At 32.0% G+C, this 19128-nt stretch overlaps 2 protein-coding genes across 2 annotated transcripts in view; both read right to left on the bottom strand.

Annotated features, from left to right (window-relative positions):
- The window catches only part of LOC143061825 (3'-5' exoribonuclease HELZ2-like), a 31636-nt gene extending 28217 nt beyond the window's left edge, over nt 1-3419 (bottom strand). Inside the window, exons 1-3 of the mRNA XM_076233779.1 lie at nt 3377-3419; nt 2655-2912; nt 1494-1720 (exon numbers count right to left, since the gene is read on the bottom strand). Of these exons, the coding sequence (XP_076089894.1) occupies nt 1494-1720; nt 2655-2912; nt 3377-3419 (528 nt within the window). The remainder of the gene's footprint in view (nt 1-1493; nt 1721-2654; nt 2913-3376) is intronic.
- Nucleotides 3420-8366: 4947 nt separating this feature from the next.
- On the bottom strand, nt 8367-16686 carry LOC143061809 (uncharacterized). The gene is made up of 4 exons (XM_076233778.1): nt 16031-16686; nt 11881-11982; nt 10880-11167; nt 8367-8470 (listed from the first exon to the last, which is right to left on the bottom strand). Exons 1-4 carry the CDS (start codon nt 16602-16604, stop codon nt 8367-8369), a joined length of 1068 nt encoding a protein of 355 aa, XP_076089893.1. The 5' UTR covers nt 16605-16686.
- Nucleotides 16687-19128: the final 2442 nt, after the last annotated feature.

Raw genomic sequence — 19128 nt, 5'->3', positions numbered from 1 at the left:
TATGTATATTTGACTTACGAAATCATAAGCATGGTATATTTGATAAGTTATTTATAATAAATGAGACTAACTAAAATTGAGATTAAAAATGGGGAATGTTTCAAAGAGATTTCAACCCAACCAAAGAGCAGAAAACAGCCAAAGGCACTATTAGGTCTCTAATACAGCGAGAAAATCCCGCTTCTGGAGGCGTGTTTCAGCTGGCCCCCGTACAAAAATATGTACTCGTTCAGTGATAATGAGCGTCACACTAAACTCCGAAATAAATAAATGAACTAAAATTGAAAATCATACGTCAAGACTAATAAAACCTGAGGCTTGGCTCCTACCTTTGGACAGGCGCAAAAATGTGGTAGTGTAAAACATGTTTTGTAAGATCTTAACCCTCCCCTTTTACATCTAGCCAATGTTGGCAAACAAACACACAGCATTAACTAGCATGTCAGCTCCAGACCTCAATTAAACTGATTACAAGAGTATGTCTTCATCATATGAATATCAAGCACAAACCCTCCGGTTAAGGGTTAAGTATCACACCATCAAAACATATATAAGAAGAACTTTTGAGGTGAATGCCGACATTTTTGATTGGATGTGAAATACCTAGGCCTGAACGTATGATGATGTATATTTATAAATGATTTGTTTGTCCCGATGATACAATTTAGTAAATATTTTGACTAGTTTATGATATCAAAAACCCTGCTGTAATAATTTTTCAGTAAAACATAGATTTATTTCATTAAGATCCAATACATATTTACAAACCCGTGCAAATAGTTGAGATATTGACATCATAAGATAATGACGAGGGAACGTCACCATCTAAAAATGGATAATTAACAATAAGAAATGACAAATCATCTCGTTTATCATAATTGTATCAGAGAAATTAACCGTTTGAAGAAGAAGAACAAAATACAAATTAAGGCGACAAGACTTTGACAATAATGTTATCTCATAAATCGTTTCAAAAGATAAATTTAGGTAAAAATAAAAGAACTGAGGGAATCGTAACTCCAAATGAATCGAAAGCGGTTTCGTGTTCATAAATTTTCCTTATTAAACCAAATTGACTAAGATAAAGTTGTATTAAAAAAAAATAAAAGATATACCTACACATGATGCAATGTTACTGTTGTATTAGCAGATTTTATAAATGAAAAGATATCAATCATATGATCTTAATCGATTTAATTTGACCATTAGACAGCGGTATGAGGGGTTAAGCTAGCTATAACAACCAGGTTCAATCATCATTTTCAACATAGGTAAATGCCTGTACCAAGTCAGAAATATGACAGTTATTGTCCATTCGTTTGATGTGTTTGAGCTTTCGATTTTGCCATTGATTAGGGACTTTCCGCTTTGAATTTTCTCGGAGTTCATTATTTTTTTAATTTTTCTTATTATTCAAGAAATTAATACTGTCAATCAAAATAACACTTTGCAGCTGTACATCTGGCATTGAATGAAAAATATACATTACACACCTTCAAAAGAAGTAGTGAACACATTCTGTACTGTTTTCCAATTTCTTTGCTCTTATCTGCCAACACGTGTTCCGTTTGATCGGTCCTTTTGCTTGTTTTTATTTTGTTAAATTCTTGGTCTAATCTGGCTTTTATTTCAGCAATGCTATCCTTAGCGTGTTCTGGATTTCCAATTTTAAGCTGTTGGTTAGCCAGTTCAAGTAATGCAATATTGTCTGCCTTATCAGCTTAAAAAACAATGAAACAGTAAAAGTTCACAATGATAAAAAAATCAATCATCGAAAATACCTACTGGGTCTATCAGTTATATCATAAAAGTTTTAAAGCTCGTTCAAAAAAACTAATTAATTGCACTATAGTTGTTATAATGAATACCATGTCTACAGCATTTGACAGGGCACCCCTGTAGGATAAGATTACTGAAGTTTTGAGGTTTCCCGTTTTTGAAATAGTTTGTTATAAAGCATCGAAAAAGTATTTACACTCATACATTTTTCAAAATTTAATTCAAACAGTGGGAGTCAATTAAACCTGACAAATGTAAACGTTGTATAGTCATCAAACTCATGTATTTTTTTTCTAATTATTCGCTTTTGGTGATGTAGCTACTATTTTTTGTACATCCTTGACTTTTCCATTTTTGTTTTGATTTGAGCGTTTTTGATAAAAATAGTAAAAATAAAATGTCTTTTTTTTCTTATTTTGTAGTGTGCGTATCTAATGTATGTCATAAACTGACATAAAAGACTATTTACACTTATGTTAGACATCCAACATGTTATTTTGTTGTTATATGATACCTCTTGAATTTCGAATTGAAGGGCCAAATGTCATCTTTTTATAACTTCTTCTTGTAAGATTATTGTCATTAATAGAGATCATGCTACATTGTTTATATAGTTTAAGAAGAAAATGAGTTTTCACTTGAAACACCAATACACACGATACAACCGAACCTAGTATTTTGATAAAAAAAAAACCGATTGATGTTGATTCTTTATCGATGTTATCATGTAGCACAAGGAGGGTAGCTTAGCCATCACTTGAAGGAAAAAAAGTTGTTTTAATATAATAAACGCTATCGAAATAACTTTAGAATGAAAAACGTTTTATTACATTTTTCAGATTAAAAGCACTATATTTTGTAGTTTTGATATTTACCCAAAGTCTGTGTATCTTTTTCTACTATAGTTGCATCTACGTGTGTTTCTTCGACTGATTCACGGTCATCCCTATCGTTCAATACGTGTTTAGGTTCATAAGGCATTGTGGTTGTTCTTATTTGGTTAATGTCTTGGTCTAATCTGTTTTCAAATTCTATTTCAGCAATGCTATCTTTTGCATGTTGTGGATTTCCAATGTTCAGCTTTTGATCTGTCAATTCCAGTAATACATCATTGTCTGCTTCATCAGGTAGCGCTTCAAAACAAAATTGAAACGGAAAGTTCACCAAATATGTTAAATCAATCAGCTGAAAAAATAGCTGTCGCTTCAACCAGCATTCTTTATGTTTTTTTAGATGTAAAATATGTCTCTTTTTCTGTCTCCAATGTCCTTTAAATTTGACAGAAATTGGACAAGAAAATCTGTCAAAAGTTATTGCAAATAAAAGAATAAAATAGCCATAAGAGTCTTCCATTGAAGACACCTTGATGTATATTGCACTGTAGGTGAATACAACGATTTATCATGTATCAAGAGCTAACAGATATATTTAGATAAAACGGTAACATACTCACAGAATATAAAGAATGTATTAATGTTCAATTCAAATTATAATAATAATATATATTTAGTTAAAAATGTTATTCAACAATCCTGTCATTCAAGAGTTCGGACGATGAAAAAATATAAACTGAAATGAAGATATCTTCCTTAAAAACTCGTCAAATGTCCAACAAGGAGTGACACATGTCGGTTATACATTATGGTTTCTCAAACTAAATGCATAACAGGGTATTTATAGATGGAATAAAAAAATGAGAAAAGTATGTATACACGGAAATAGTAGCCGTGTGTTTTTTATACATGTTTTCGGATCGTATGATAATGTTCTACTATAACTTCCATAAAAGTCATTTAGAGTAGAAAAACTATAAACATTAACTTCTGCCAGTAATAAAAGACATCTATAATTTTGTCAATCGAAACTTGATGTAGCGTGTTCAAGAAAAAATCTATTTTAAGTTCTAACCATATGTAGATATGCAAATGTTCTATATTTTGTAGTTTTAATATTTACCAAAATTTCGATTATGTTCTACAACTGAAGATGTATTTACGGTCGTCTCCTCGGATGTTTCACGACCATCATATTCCTCCAACACTATTTCAGTTTCATCAATCATTTCGCTTGTTCTCTCTTGTTTACTGTCTTGATCTGTTCTAGCTTCTACTTCAGCAAGGCTTACCGTTGTTCCAATGCTCAGTTGTTGGTCTGTCATTTCAAGAAACGCATCATTGTCTGCTTCATCAGCTTTAAAATGTTTTATAAGCTAATTATTAAAAACCAATGATTGAAAAAAAATCAACTAAAATCCTTATCACTTCTATTAGTAGGACTGCTGAAAAGATTTACGACAACTGCTTTTTTTTTAAAGTAAGTGTTTGTAAATAGTTTGTTCTAAAGGAGCTATGTACAAGTAGTAACAGAAATATTTAACTTCAAGGTAAATTAAAAAAAGGTGATATCCATAAAACCTCACAAAATGAAATGTTGACCCTTGAAATAACAAACAATGTAAACGCAATCAAAAATCATGTCATGTCTGTCAAAATCATGTGAATTTATTCAGTACTGTCATTGTCTTAGATCACTTTGGTCATGTTGCTCAAATATTTACATATCCTTTTGTCTTCTATTTTTGTTCTATTGTTTTGGGTGTTATTTGTGAATATAATTAAAAGGAATGTTCTATCTGATTTCGTACTGTCCGTTTCATGTCATGAACCCATATTAAATTATTTGTAAATTAAGGTAGAAACACGAATTTTCACTGGAAACGCACAATTCAACCGAACCTGGTAATCTGATTCAAAAACTGATGGGTGTTGATCATACGTCGAGATTGAAAATGGAAATGGGGAATGTGTCAAAGAGACAACTACCCGACAATAGAACAGACAACATCAGATGGACACCAACAGGTCTTCAATGCAGCGAGCAATTCCTGCAGTCGGAGGCGTCATTCAGCTGGCCCCTAAACAAATATATATACTAGTTCATGGATAATGAACGCCATACTAAACTCCAAATTGTACACAAGAAACTAAAATTAAAAAAAATACAAGACTACAAGACTAACAAAGGCCAGAGGTTCCTGACTTGGGACAGGCGCAAAAATGTGGCGGGGTTAAACATGTTTTTGAGATCTCAACCCTCCCCGTATGCCTCTAGTCAATGTAGAAAAGTAAACGCATAACAATACGCACATTAAAATTCAGTTCAAGAGAAGTTCTAGTCTGATGTCAGAAGAGGTAGCCAAAGAAAATAAACAAAATGACAATAATACATAAATAACAACAGACTACTAGCAGTTAACTGACATGCTAGCTCCAGACTTCAATTAAACTGATTGAAAGATTATGTCTTCATCATATGAATATCAGGCACCATACTTCCCATTAGGGGTTAAGTATCATACCATCATGACATATATTAGAAGAACATAACCCGTGTAATGCCAACAACTTGTTTTTAAATAAATGCGTTTAGTTCCGATGCAAAGACCCTTTTGGTGTCATACCACCAATTAATACCTCAAATTTAGAACGTATGTGAAAGTAGGCCTACTCAGACAAAAAACAGTGCATTTGATGTCATTGCTTACTTAAACTAACCAACAAATTGACAGAAATGAATGTTTTGGTGAAAGAGAAATATATTAAGACCATTTTGAGCTAAAATTTACTTGTTTATGAGTTTGTATTCAAAATTGAGGATTAATGCACTCCATAGTATACTCATTTAAGATTTCCAGAAAACCAGGGGTTATTTTAAGTGGTACCTCTATTCGGAAGACCTTTTCTTTTTTATATGATTTTGAACATCTGTTGAAAATTGGCATGTAGAAAGCTGATACATGTACGATTCAGGATATACCTGGTTTCTATGAAGTTAAACTTAAGGTAAAATATTTAGAAAGCTGTGAAAATTGTAAAATTTGGTTGAACAGATAGGGATTTTTAATTGGTGGTATGACACCTATAAATGAATCAATATTAACGATGTTTACATTTTGCACTTGGAGTTTGGCTGTTTTTATCACTTGAAGGAAAATATTGTAGTAATGTCATAATGTTATCGTATTATTGTTTAAACGTTTGATAATGTTCTGCCTAACGAAAAATCATTTAGAAGAGAACTTATACCATTAGTAAAATAATTAATTTTATTTTGTTCGCAATTTTTCAATAGATCGGAATTTGATGTAGTATTTTACCTAATATTATTAGTTACATAGTGTGCTAGTGACCTAATATGGTATATATGGGGTCAGTAAATTCCATATGGGGTGAGAGCGAAGCTCGAATCCCCATATGGAATTTACTGACCCCATATATACCGTATTACGTCACTAGCACACTATGTAACGAATTTATCTTACCGACTATCTTAACGTGTGAAATTAAGACTAGTGATTCTCAAAATGAGCAAGTCTTCAATACTGTTAGCACTAAGAAAATACTTCCATTGATCCTATCGTTATGCCAACAATAACGACTTGTAAGGTTTAAATGTGTTTTATGAATTTATTTCAATCTTAATGATCAATTTCTTCGTCTGTTGGAACTTTTAAGATTTTTTCTCAGTACCGTTTTGTTTTTTATAAAGGGACATAACACCATTACTAACCGTGTATGAAATAAGCCCCGCCCCATTCTTACCTAATAAGGCATATAAAGGGACGTAACTCCACTACTAAAAATAACCGTGTATGAGATAAGCCCCGCCTCCCTACTAACCTAATATCAAATATACACGGTTTGCACGCGGACGCTTTTAACCAATCATATTCCTGGAAATGTATAGGAGGTAAGATAACTAATTTTACCAGTAGTGTATGTAAATAGTGATATCCTATATATTCATGTGGATGTTCTACATTTTGTAGTTTTTAAATTACCAAAGTTCAATGTATCTTCTACAACTAGAGATGCATTTACGTGATTCTCTTCGAATATTTCACGCCCATTGCTTTTTCTCAATAGATTTTGGACAAATGATGCAAGTTGCTGGTTGAGTTTTCCATCTCTTAAATCTTGTGCATTCATCTCAAGACTCAGAACCAAAGAACTCTTACTTGAAGCATGGTCTTCACATTCTGAAAGTGTAAATATCAATATATAATTCACATTAGGCTAGACTTTAATACGAGTTTGTTAACGTTAATTTTTCTTTGAAAAATGCAAAGAATATATTTTTTTATAGGTTTTCTATTATACAATTTCCTTTCAAAATTTTATGGACGTCATAAAGAGTTGGTTGACCGTTAATATAATAACTATTACTGGGTCGATGTCTCGGCTTTTGGACTATAAGTCCCTAATGGTACCAACAGCTCATTAGCCCGAATATTGGTACTGACATGAAAAAACGGATTTTTTGTAATTAGAAGTTGCTGTTTAAAAATTTTAGGATTTATTTTTAATTCAGGAATAGACCTCCGTAATGCAAGGCTCGGATTCTTTCCGGTCTTGTACATTTTTGTCTCCTTTGGTTTATAGATCTTAATTTTTTTCAGATGTTTTGTATGTTTAAATAGTTTGGTCTCTATCACCACTGAATAGTTATGTATTATCGCAATACATTAAAATTGTTTTTAATTAATGTTAAAAAATCCCGTACTCTTCTCCTTGAATTTGAACTACCAAATTGACGTATCTCTTTGGTTGACTTGTATAGCAACACGACGGGTGCAGCATGCCTGGTTTTGAATGGGATTCCTGTTGTTAAGACTAAAGTTTGTTGTGTTGTGTTTTGGCTACTGTCATTTGTGTTTTAATATGATTTATTTCATTGCCAAGTTATTGTCTGTTTATTTTTGACTTATTTGTTTGAAAAGCCCTTTGCTTTGTTTTGCCTCACTTTAAAAGCCATTAAATTTATTAATGAATATATTGTGTCATACCTCTGATGCCTCGTCCTGGTGTTGCTTTATATTTGTTTTTATGCTTTATCCGCTTTTCAACTTTTGAAGAAGTATTTAGATTTTGAAATATTTTGGACTCGAGTATGACTCGAGTATGACTGTTGAGATATTGCTTACCGAAATGTGCACCCGTTGCAGCGCTATTAGTACCAATGTTCAAACTAAATGGATTATCTTATTCATTTTTAAACAGCGATTTCATCGATTTGGAATGAAAAAGGACAGGAGTCCTTATAAGACATGCATTATTTCTACCAAAAATTGCGATCTTCTCCTAAAATATTCGTATTAACACACAATATCTTGACCTTAATAATCTCTTAAAAGATATGAATGGTGTTAATTCGATTTTTGTACAAAAAAAAAAAAAAAAAACTCGCTGCCGTGTTATGTCTGTTATGCTATTTTTAGCACAAGTGCAATACCACTAGTCACTTAAGGTATCACACGAAAAACAGTTTCTGTTTTCGGTATTTGAATAAAAAATACGGATAGTGTTCATTCATTTTTTCTGATACTAAATCAGTTGATCATTTAACAGTAAGGAAAATATTCCCTCATGTAAAGCGCTGTTCTTGTAATCGTTGGTTATGCATTTGGTTAAAAATGTTTATGTCAGTCCTTTGTATTTTATTCGATTTCTTATATATTTCAGATTTGTGCTCACTGCACAGCAGTTTATTTGCAAAATGCGCATTTTAAAAATAATCATTGATATGCATTAATTGAAGAGTGTAGAATTAAAGTTACCAAAGTAGCCTGCTTCTTCTTCAATCGAAAACATATTATCTTGCTTCTCTTCCAATAATGTTTGCTCTTCGAAATCTAAAATCATAAAGAATGGAACAGTATGAAAATGGAGAGACGTAGTTTGTTTGTTGACAATTATCCATCAGAGAAAATAAAAAAGTGGTTATAAGCACTATCAGTAACATAATGGCCTTCAAAAATTAGACAAATTCCCATAAAGTATAGTCGACCTTAAAAGGCACTGACATGAAGAAAAACATAATTCATACAAGAAAACTATTGTTCTTTTTTGTAACAAAACAATTACGACAAAAACATGACAGATATGGAGAAGAATGTGGCGGGATCTTTCTTGTTGATAAGCAATCAATCCTCCCCTTCAGCTAGTAAAAAGCTAATTACATGGTTCATGCTTTTTTCAGGCTTTTGATATCGGTTTGACACCTAATCCGTACGCGGTTTACTAATTGAAACTCAGGTCTAGAAACAAATTGTTAAAAGTAAGAGTTGCAACTTCCTCAGGCAAAGTTGACCTTTGATTTATTTGGCTATCATATGAGGTCCTTCTTGGTCATAACTGTCTTCAACTGTTTCGGTTCTTATACATCTTTGGCTTAAACTTATTTTGCCTTTACCGTTCTTGGTGAAAATAAATTCAGAAAATCCCTTCGGAACTAACAGATTTTTCTTTAAGTATTGTGGTTTCTGTTTATTGCTTTCTGTTTTGGGTTTTCTAAAATTATGTTCTTTGGGTAACTTTTGATCAATTAAGGCAATATATCATCAAGGTAGCGGTGTTTTTGAATTTTCCAATTGAATTAAATCTATATGGATCTTTAATGAGTTCATATTATTAACTGATATTTCTTCTTGTACGAATTACCTCTAAGTACTGGTTCGTAAAGAAATCGTACAGAGGAATCTTTGGAATAAGAGCATTTTACGATTTCTCGTGTTTTAGCTGATAGAACATACAGATAGTCCTGATTTAGTTATGCCTGGTTGGAATGGATCTTGTGTTAAAGATATCATTAAATGACAATAAATCAAATGACAAATTTAACTTTGTTGTTTGTTTTATGTTTTTGCTACTGAAATTGAAGTAAAAAAGTGATAAGCTGTATCAGTAAACTACTCTTATTAGTTTTTTGATAAATGTTATCGTAAAGATCATTTTCGCTATTCATAATTTTATATTCTAATTCAAAAAGTATAACAGGCAACAAAATCGTTTCAACTTTGCATTAAAAGAGCTCTTACTCTTTTTACCAATCAACTTTCGATTTTAACCATTGATATGTTGTAGATTTCTAATGTTGATCACATTGCTGTTTATATATTCTCTCTATTTAGTACAGTTTCTAGTTTCTACAAATACCATAATCAATAGATCGAACTTCTCATTCACGGGTAATGTTTTTCTGTGAATGGTCGACTGGCAGCTGCCCAACTTATTTATTGATAAAATTGCGCTACTTTCTTTATTTATCCTTTTTGCTTTCTACAAAATCTCTTACAGATCTCTTTCAGTACTACGTTTTGCGATGTCAATTATCGTCATTTGAGGGAGTTACTCCTATTTAAACTCGACTGAACGATTCGGTTTTGTTAACATATTTTTGACCTTATTCTTCCTATTTAATAAATTAGGCTATCCACAGTTGCTGTCTATCTACCTTAATAACGGTAAAAATATATCTAATTTTTCTGATAACTTTCTTACCTTACAGTGTTTTTTTCTTCTAAAAAGTATCTAAATTGTTATAAAAAATTTAAATAGTTAAAAACAAAGAGTGCATAATTATGTAAACACGTGCAGAGAATGATCACACAGGACATAAAAAATAACCGAATTCGTCAAAGGTTTTATTTGGTTCGAGGGAGTTGGGACAAAATAGATGGTAAATATGTATCGTACATGGTCAATAACTCCTTTAAGGACCCGATATACGATTAAGATAACCTGTTTTATTTGTAAATATAATGTTGCTGGTCACTCTGATTATTTACAGTTTCTCTGAATTAGTTCAGCTTTATGTATTGGGACTAAAATAGCTTTCCTTGAATTTATTTTAGTCCAAATTAAGAAACAGTTGGGGAATTACAATGTAAAAATAATCATTCGCAGGTGTTATCAAGATTATAAATGGAATTGAAACAATAGCACTAATATATTATACACTAGAGGCAGTTTTGGATGCTCGATGGTATAGCTAGATCTAATGTTTAAGCTAAAACCCATTGTGAACCTTCTGTGTTTTGTGCAGATTCTTGGATAAATGATACGATATTTTGTCGAAATAGGAATGGTCACCCACAAAATGATAACAAATGTTTTAAAAAACAAATCGAGAAGTATATATTAAAAGTTATACAAAACACTTTTAATATAAAAAAGAAGATGTGGTATGATTGCCAATAAGACAACTATCCACAAAAGACCAAAATGACACAGACATTAACAACAATTTAAGCATTAATTACCTTCAGCAATTGTTATTACTATAATAATTTTATCGCCTTGCCATTTAAAAGCTTTTTTTTTCGTCAGCAGATGAAAAAAATGAGTAACTGCCTCTAACAATAGTTTTTTGCTCTTCAAATAAGTGCTGTTGATTTCGACAATTAATTCAATGCACTGTTTTTGGACACTTCTCACTAGAATGTTTGATTCTAGATCTGTTACACCAATCATTTGTTTCAACATGTTCAATTGTTCCTCGCTATCTACGACGCCTTCCAATGTAAACTTGAATGGAGGTGAATTAATATCTGGAAAAAAGTTTGATTCATGGATGTATGCTCATTGTTTACTTTGGTTAAATATTCGTATTGGTATGACTCGAAGCTAAATGGTTAATATTGCATATTTCATAGAAACTACTATAGGTTGAAAATTACGTTGAAGCTGAAAAAAGTATAATACTTATTTTTGTGCTTACGATATATTTTTGTAGAAAGATTTTAAAAGTCATGGTTAATGCCATAATATTACATTCATGTGTTAGTTGTCAATGTGGTCTAGCATTATAGTTACTATAAAAAGTAAAACCACAAAACTACTGAACTCAAAGGAAAATTCAAGACGGAAAGTCCCTAATCAAATGGCATAATCAAATGATAAAATACATAAAAAATTGATCATGTTGATGAGCATGAGTTATGATTAACGAGGAGTCTAAGTTGGAAGTTCTTACAAAAAGTTAAATCACAAAAATACTGAACTCAGAGGAAAATCAAATTTTAAAGTCCCTATTCACATGGCAAAACCAAATTCTAAAGTCCCTAATCACATGGCAAAATCAAATGACAAAACACAAAACACAAATGTCCTATGTCGCTAGTTTTTGTTTTGCCTAGGTAATGAATTCATCATGTAAAGTGAACTTTTAAATTCATACATGTACTTATGATTTATATTTAGAAACAAAAAAAAAAAAAAAAATGAAGTTCTTTATGATGTTAAAGAAAATAAAATACTTTACCTTCCGGATTTCTTCCCTCGGATATTTTTTTTACAACTTCTTCTACACTTAAACCAATGAAAATAGCTACTTCCTTCTTGTTTTCTTTAATTAGTAATTCTTCTGTTGAAAAAAAATCTTGAACAGTTATAGTATGTTCAATATGTTTTCTACTTAAATATATTTTATCTGTTAAGTACTAATTAAGAAATAATTCATGGAAGCCATAGATTTGTTGGAAATTTACACATGGCCTGGCCCGTGATATTCGAATTTTATCCTGAGCGTTAGCGAGGGATAAAATTAACGAATATCACGGCCCAGGCCATGTGTAAATTTACAACAAATCTATGGCTTCCATGAATTATTTCGATTCTAATAGGACAAAATCGATCATTAAAACTGAAGCGATGATGGGTATACCGTGTGTGTGGCTGTTCTATTTTACCCACTGTTCGACAAATGTTAAACAAATCTAATAAACCTGCATGAATGTTTTCTTATCTAACCGCTAGACAAAAAATGTGATTACTTTTTTTACTTCTCAGTAAACCCAACATTTGCAATTTTAAATTTACATTTTTTATCGTAAGCTACCGTCAAATTCACTGTTGACATGTTGTAACCAAGGAGCCGCCATGTTGACTTGCTGAAATCAGTATGTGTACGAAATGCAATAGAACAGAAAACAAGCAACACCTACCTCAATATTTTATTCTAATGCAATTGTATCCGAGTTTAGAAGGTAAAAGCAATAGAAAAACCTTCAGCTTTGACGTTTTCATTAGTATGACGTCATGTTTTGAAATGACGTTAATGCGCAAAAATCATTAATGGGATTTCGCGGAATTTTAATTTATTTTGTTTTTGTCCATTTTTCCATTCTCTAATGTGTAAATTCTTTTTGTTATGCATCAGAATCAGAATAAATGTTCTGTATGGTTTTATTCAATTGTAATTGTTAACACAGCGAAATCCACAACCGTTTACACATAGGTTACGATACATGTGGATTTACGTGGGAGGCATATTTAAACAGCCATTTGTGTACATCTTGGAGTCTGCGCTAAGTATAGATATATCGAGAATTTTATCACGGTGTTGTTTACAAAGCGAAAGAAGCACGTCATATTAGAATTGGTAACAAAAATACTCCATTCAATCCTAGAGATTTTCTCGTATACATATAAACCAACAACTAGTTTTATATATCACTTTAAAAACATCAATGGCAGTAACTTGGTACTACACCTGATATTCATTTTAATACACCTTATCGCTATTTGTCCGCCATTACTGGATATCACACAGGTTCCCGTAAAATTTTGACGTCATAAAACAAAATATCTGACGCCACAATGGAAACGTGATTGTTGAATGCGTCAAAAGTTCAAGCGGCCGGGTCAGCCGGGATTAGCGATAAGGTGTATATTCGAAGTCTCTTAATTAATGCCAAGTCCAAATCATAACACATACAATGAAGCGCAGATTAAAAAAAAAGAGAAAACAACAACACAGAGAAAAAAAAACAGAAATTGAAAATTAAAAAAATCAAAGTGAATGTGGTTGTTCAATTTGGTTTATGTTTTTTTCTGCTTCTTTGTTAAATATTTGTTTGTTTTTGTTCCTATTGAGATTGTGACACGGTGATGACTGCTGTACCCCTATTTTGTTTACAATTTTACCTTTTATGTCTATTTTGTTCACACATCGTTGTAGATATAATCGATTTTGATGCAACTGTCATACAAGTGATAGGTTAAGCTCTATATAACCATGTTCAATCCACCATTTTCTACATTTGAAAATGTCTGTACCTAGTCAGGCATATGACAGTTGTTGTCCATTCGTTTGAACTTTTCCTCGGAGTTCAGCATTTTTGTGATTTAACTTTTTATTTTAACGCATTATGAGGATTGAATTCCAATGAATATTTATTTTTATGTTCTCTGTCATTATACACGATAACATGAACAATAAGTGTAGTTCTCATTTTCAATATATGTTCAACTAGTTAAAAGTACAGTATACATTGTTAAGCGTTTAAAATATTCAACACAATTGTTTTCATTATTTAAAAATATGTAATGAATAGTTATTAAATTTGACTAAGCTTTGCATTGTTAACACTTGGTCTTATTGTTATGAATTAAATGTTTGAGAATTCTGTTTCCAAAAAACACATTAATGTACCCCTGTTGCTTTAAGTGTAGCCTTTGTCTAAATTGTGTGTCATTCTACCTGTTCCAACACTAAACTATCTATGGTTACAACAAAACCAGTGGTTTTGTCAATGGAAACACGAATGTGAATTTCAAATTTCAAAAGGCAATATACTATAGGTGAATCATAAAACGAAATTTTTTTTATGATTTTAAGCTCTGGATATAAAACATCAAAGAGAAACTAAGGCATATATCTTTTGGAAGAATTCAGTAAAGCAGCATACGAACTTGCAAAACATAGAATGTCAACTGTACTACAATATCATGACAGCTTTATTAACTCTTTTGTTCGAGAGTAGCATGGACTTGACTTAAATCTTAATATTGACTCATTCTACAAGGTACAAAACAGAAAGACAAATAACCAACCAGGAAACACGGTCAAATTTACCATAGGTTTCCATACTACAAATTAAATGATAGTTGATAGCAATACATTTGATAACTTCATTAAAAGAGGGGCGACATATACTAGAGGGAACGTCAAACTCATAGATAAAAAAAACTTACAACGCCATTGCTAAAAATGAAAAAGACAAACAGACAAATAATAGTACACAAGACACAACATAGGAAACTAAAGACTAAGCAACACGAACCCAACCAAAAACTGGGGGTGATATCAGGTGCTCCGGAAGGGTAAGCAGATCCTGATCCCCATGTGGAACCCGTCGTGTTGCTTATGTTATTACAACCCCGACAAATAGTCTTATTCGGTATGTCACATTCATGAAAAGGCACAATTGACTTAAAATCCATTCAGAAGCATTGGAAAGATCACTGATGCCCTACTGACCACTTAGGACAATGTAGTTCCTACCAGTCAAATCACATTGAAAGGACAAAAATGAAAGTCATCACCAAGGTTTAAAATCATATACAAAAACCGTCAACAACTAACTCAAATACAAATTTGAAGGTAACACTCGGACCAATTCATGTACAAAAATTGAACGAAAAACAAATATGTAACACATAAAGAAACAACAACCACTGAATAACAGGCTCCTGACTTGGGACAGGCACATACATACAGAATGTGGCGGGTTTAAACATGTTAGCGAGATCCCAACCCTCCCCTAACCTGAGACAGTGGTATAATAGTACAACATATATTTATATTGGGAATTGCACATGAACTGGTTTTTCAGATTAATAATGTCCTCTGATCACATAATTCATCGTATTTTTACTGCTTGGTATTTTTAAATTTCCCAGAATCGTCTTGTTTTCAAATACTCCTTAAAAAAAGGCAACAGTATTTCATTTGAGTGTTTGATTCGAGCGTCACTAATGTTTCTCAATGAGACGACACATGAGCACAACAGTATAATAGAAGTAAGGATATGTGGCTTTATTGCTAGTATTACACCTATCGGCACGGATAAACAGCTATCACACAAGCGAAACTGCGAAATGTAATGGCATACATTACGAGCATTCTACTGCATCCACATATCAAGATCAACAAACAATGCATCTATAACGAAATGATGAGATGTGGTATGATGGTCAATGAGACAACTATCCTTGAAAGTATTAGTCGGTATTTTTATAAGGATTTTTAGAGTCGGGGAGAATATGGTACATCTTTTTATTGAAATATTGATTCCACTACTAATTTTGTAACACATTGTCATATGGGGGTCAGCTTGCTCTTGTAAAACAGATTTCTAGTTCACACATTGTAGATGGCCGTATAGTTATAATTCAACTAATACAAAATATCCTTATGATTTGTACAAACGCTTTTGTTCCGTCTATATCATAACATAACATGTATACCTTTGTTGGAGTTCGGTATTTTAGCTATTTTGATGTTTACTACACAAACCGCTACATGTTTGTATTTTGTATGGAGGATTATATCTTGATCAAATAGAGTGTAAAAAATAACAAAATTATACAGTTGAAACAACAAAAAATATTACTGTTATTGTACATACGTTTTAATTGTTCTATTTCTTGTCGTTGCTCTAGGATTGTTTCTGCTGTTTCAGTATCCAGTTTAGTAGTTTTTAAATCTTTTATTCGCCTTACATACCCCAGGGATGGATTTTTATTGAGCAATTTATCTATTCGATGTCCTACATCAAGAAAGTCTTTGAAAAACTTTTCAAAGTCATATTCGCTGGTTTCAGCATTTGTTTTATGTGCAAATTCATTTCTTGCGAAACGGATTCTTTCTACATCATCACCAATATCTATATGTTGTGATTTCGGCGGAACTCCCCATTGTAGTGTTGGCCCCGGAATTAACGCTTTGTGCTTGTAGCGAAGCACAACTTTGTATATAATTGAAGCATCTAATTTAGAAAATCCATCTGATCTTAATGTCCGCAAAGTAGCTTGTTCTTGGTCTCTCAATTTGTTAAAGAACTTTGGATCATTCGTTACAATATCGTATATATCTTGTGCAGTTAACCCTCTGCGTGCTAAAAGCGCTTGCATTATGTCAGAAAATACTTCAAAAACAACCATGCAACACCTTGCACATCGCAAATTATCCTGAGTTGCCATTATATAAATAACGAAATTTCTTATACTATGCAGTAATAATTTTTTGAGATACAATACCCTTTATTAACTTCCAAAGTAATAAATCAACCTAAAATGATACAAAAATAAAATAAAAACACTTAGAAACACTGTTTCAATTTGTTTAATTAAAAAACGTCGACATCTTTGTTTTAAAAGCATGAGTATCAAGGTAATCATAATCATTGTTAATCTGCATATACAAATCTCGATGCCGAGCAGTTACTCTGATCATCGATCGGATAATAAAAGATTAAAAAAATGTTTCAACATTCAGAAGCTTTGAATTTTCATTTGATTGCAATTGTTTTAGTATATACACATACCCTACCACGTCCATTCTTTGAGTTTGTTATATATATGTTATCATGTTGTGCTGTGACACAACTGTCCGAGGTTAAGGGGAGAGATTAGTGCTTAAAACACGATTAACCACGCAACATTCTGTCCCAAGTCAAGAACGTCAAGTCAAGAACGTCAAGTCAAGAACTCCGCCGCATTTTTTGGGCCTGTCCCAAGTTAGGATCCCCTGGCCTGTGTTAGTCTTGTATGTTTTGTTTTTTCTAATTTTGGTTAATTTATATGTTTTGGAGTAAAGAGTGACATCATTTTTTACTGAACTATTACACATTTTTATTTAGAAACCAGCTGAGGACCACTGGATGTGTTTTTTTCACTGCGTTGACGATCAATTGGTGGTCTTCGGCTGTTGTCTGTTCTTTGGTCGGGTTGTTGTCTCTATGACATATTCCCCTTTTCCATTCTCAATTTTAAAAGTAGCGGAGAGAAATATACGTAAAGTATAGGAAGATATAACTCAAAATAGAGAACTATGACAATACAAACAGAAGGAAAGCAACTTGCTTTGGAAAACAAATTCGAGAACGCTGTCGCAAAGACGAAATCCTAACATATAGCTGAAATCTTGTATTTTGCATTATGGCAACAAGTCGAACATGTAGATAATGTATTACACGGTAGGTATAGTGTCCGGCTAGGATCGTGGTTTTTCGAGTGATTTGATCGGGCTTATTTGAGTGTGACCACTTTTTTTCGAGTGAATATGATCACAAATGTAAACAAACAGACTTCTTTTCTAACAAAACGTGATATAGAAGCTTGAGTTTGATATACAAGGATATACACATGGTATGTTAGTATTTGAGATATAAAGATATTATCATTCCGACATTAATTTTCGTTAAAAAAGTTAAATTAAGCCTTACAATGCTTTTATTCCAAAATACCGAATAAAGCCATTTTCAAACACATACCAATGTAAATGTCGACGGAAATGCATACATGGAATCTATATATCATTAGATAGACAGACACTTTACCACTTTATATTGTTATTGCATTGAAAACGACATTTTGAGACTAAATTCATTTCTTCGTTTCTGGGCTTTTTCGAGAGAAGTCCGTGCTTTTTCGAGTGTGTCCTTTTTTATCAAGTGATTATACACATTTCTTATAGCTAAAAATGTTATATGTTGGTGTATTTACGTTTAAAAACTATAAAATAAAGGTTCAAATTAAGAACTATCAAGGCACATCGTGTATTAACACTTGCATTTTATAAACAAGTATCAACATCATATAAATTGCATGTACACTATATATTCGTGATGTCAACAATCTAATGTAAGTGTTCCGGACCATATGAGTATTTGGACCATACGAGTATGGTCATGACCTATGGGTATATACTTATATGGTCCGACCGTACACGTACGATCTGGTTAATTAACACGATTACGTTTAATACTGGTAAACTCTTCAAAAGGTATGACCATTCTAGTTGTCACATCATTAAAAGACGATATATCAAATGTCATTTTATTATATATTCTATTTTATTGTATAGCAATATAATATTTCCCACAGAAAGTAACCAAAAGTTAGCGTGAAATAAATTCCAATATTGCACTAATGCAATAAATCATAAAATTTCATGACGTCATCAACGACAAAATCTTTGTTTAAACCATTTTTTACTTTCAAATATTATATTGCTATACAATTAAAGGGTTATTGCATGAATATTGGCGAATATTCATGCAATAACCCTATAATATTATATCAATAATAACAATATAAACTAAAATAACATAATTAAACAAGGTGTTCGTGGTTCATAAAGCATATATACTATATAGTAATATAATATAATATAAAGTATATTGAAGTAATTGGCTACCTAAACTAGATCTTTAATAAGCGTACTTTTTTTTTTATCTAATCTAGAAAAGCTGGGATGTAAAATAATTATCTCATTCGGATTTAGTGTGTCAGTCGGGGCGATCTTAAGTCGATATAATAAAAAGTCTAATAATTGATACTAGAGACGCACAGAAAACAGATACACCCAGATTCAGGCAATTAATTGAAAGACAATGGGTTTCAACTTGTAATTGTGCTGTTTTGGGTACCCTTTGAATTATAAAATCAATACATTTCATGTAACCGTCATTGTTATAGATAAATTTATTGTATTATTGTATCG

The sequence above is a fragment of the Mytilus galloprovincialis genome, chromosome 1 (genome assembly GCF_965363235.1).
Source record: "Mytilus galloprovincialis chromosome 1, xbMytGall1.hap1.1, whole genome shotgun sequence".
Taxonomy (NCBI): Eukaryota; Metazoa; Mollusca; class Bivalvia; order Mytilida; family Mytilidae; genus Mytilus; species Mytilus galloprovincialis.
Note: the sequence above shows the minus strand (reverse complement) of the source record. Positions and strands in the feature narration are given on the sequence as shown.

Excerpts from the sequence above, each read along its gene's own strand:
- LOC143061809 (XM_076233778.1), bottom strand. The coding sequence starts at position 16,604 with ATGGCAACTCAGGATAATTTGCGATGTGCAAGGTGTTGCATGGTTGTT. Across the intron at positions 11,983-16,030 it reads AGAAATAGAACAATTAAAAC|AAGAATTACTAATTAAAGAA; the intron begins GTATGTACAATA and ends TTTTTTCAACAG. Across the intron at positions 8,471-10,879 it reads AGTAATAACAATTGCTGAAG|ATTTCGAAGAGCAAACATTA; the intron begins GTAATTAATGCT and ends TTATGATTTTAG.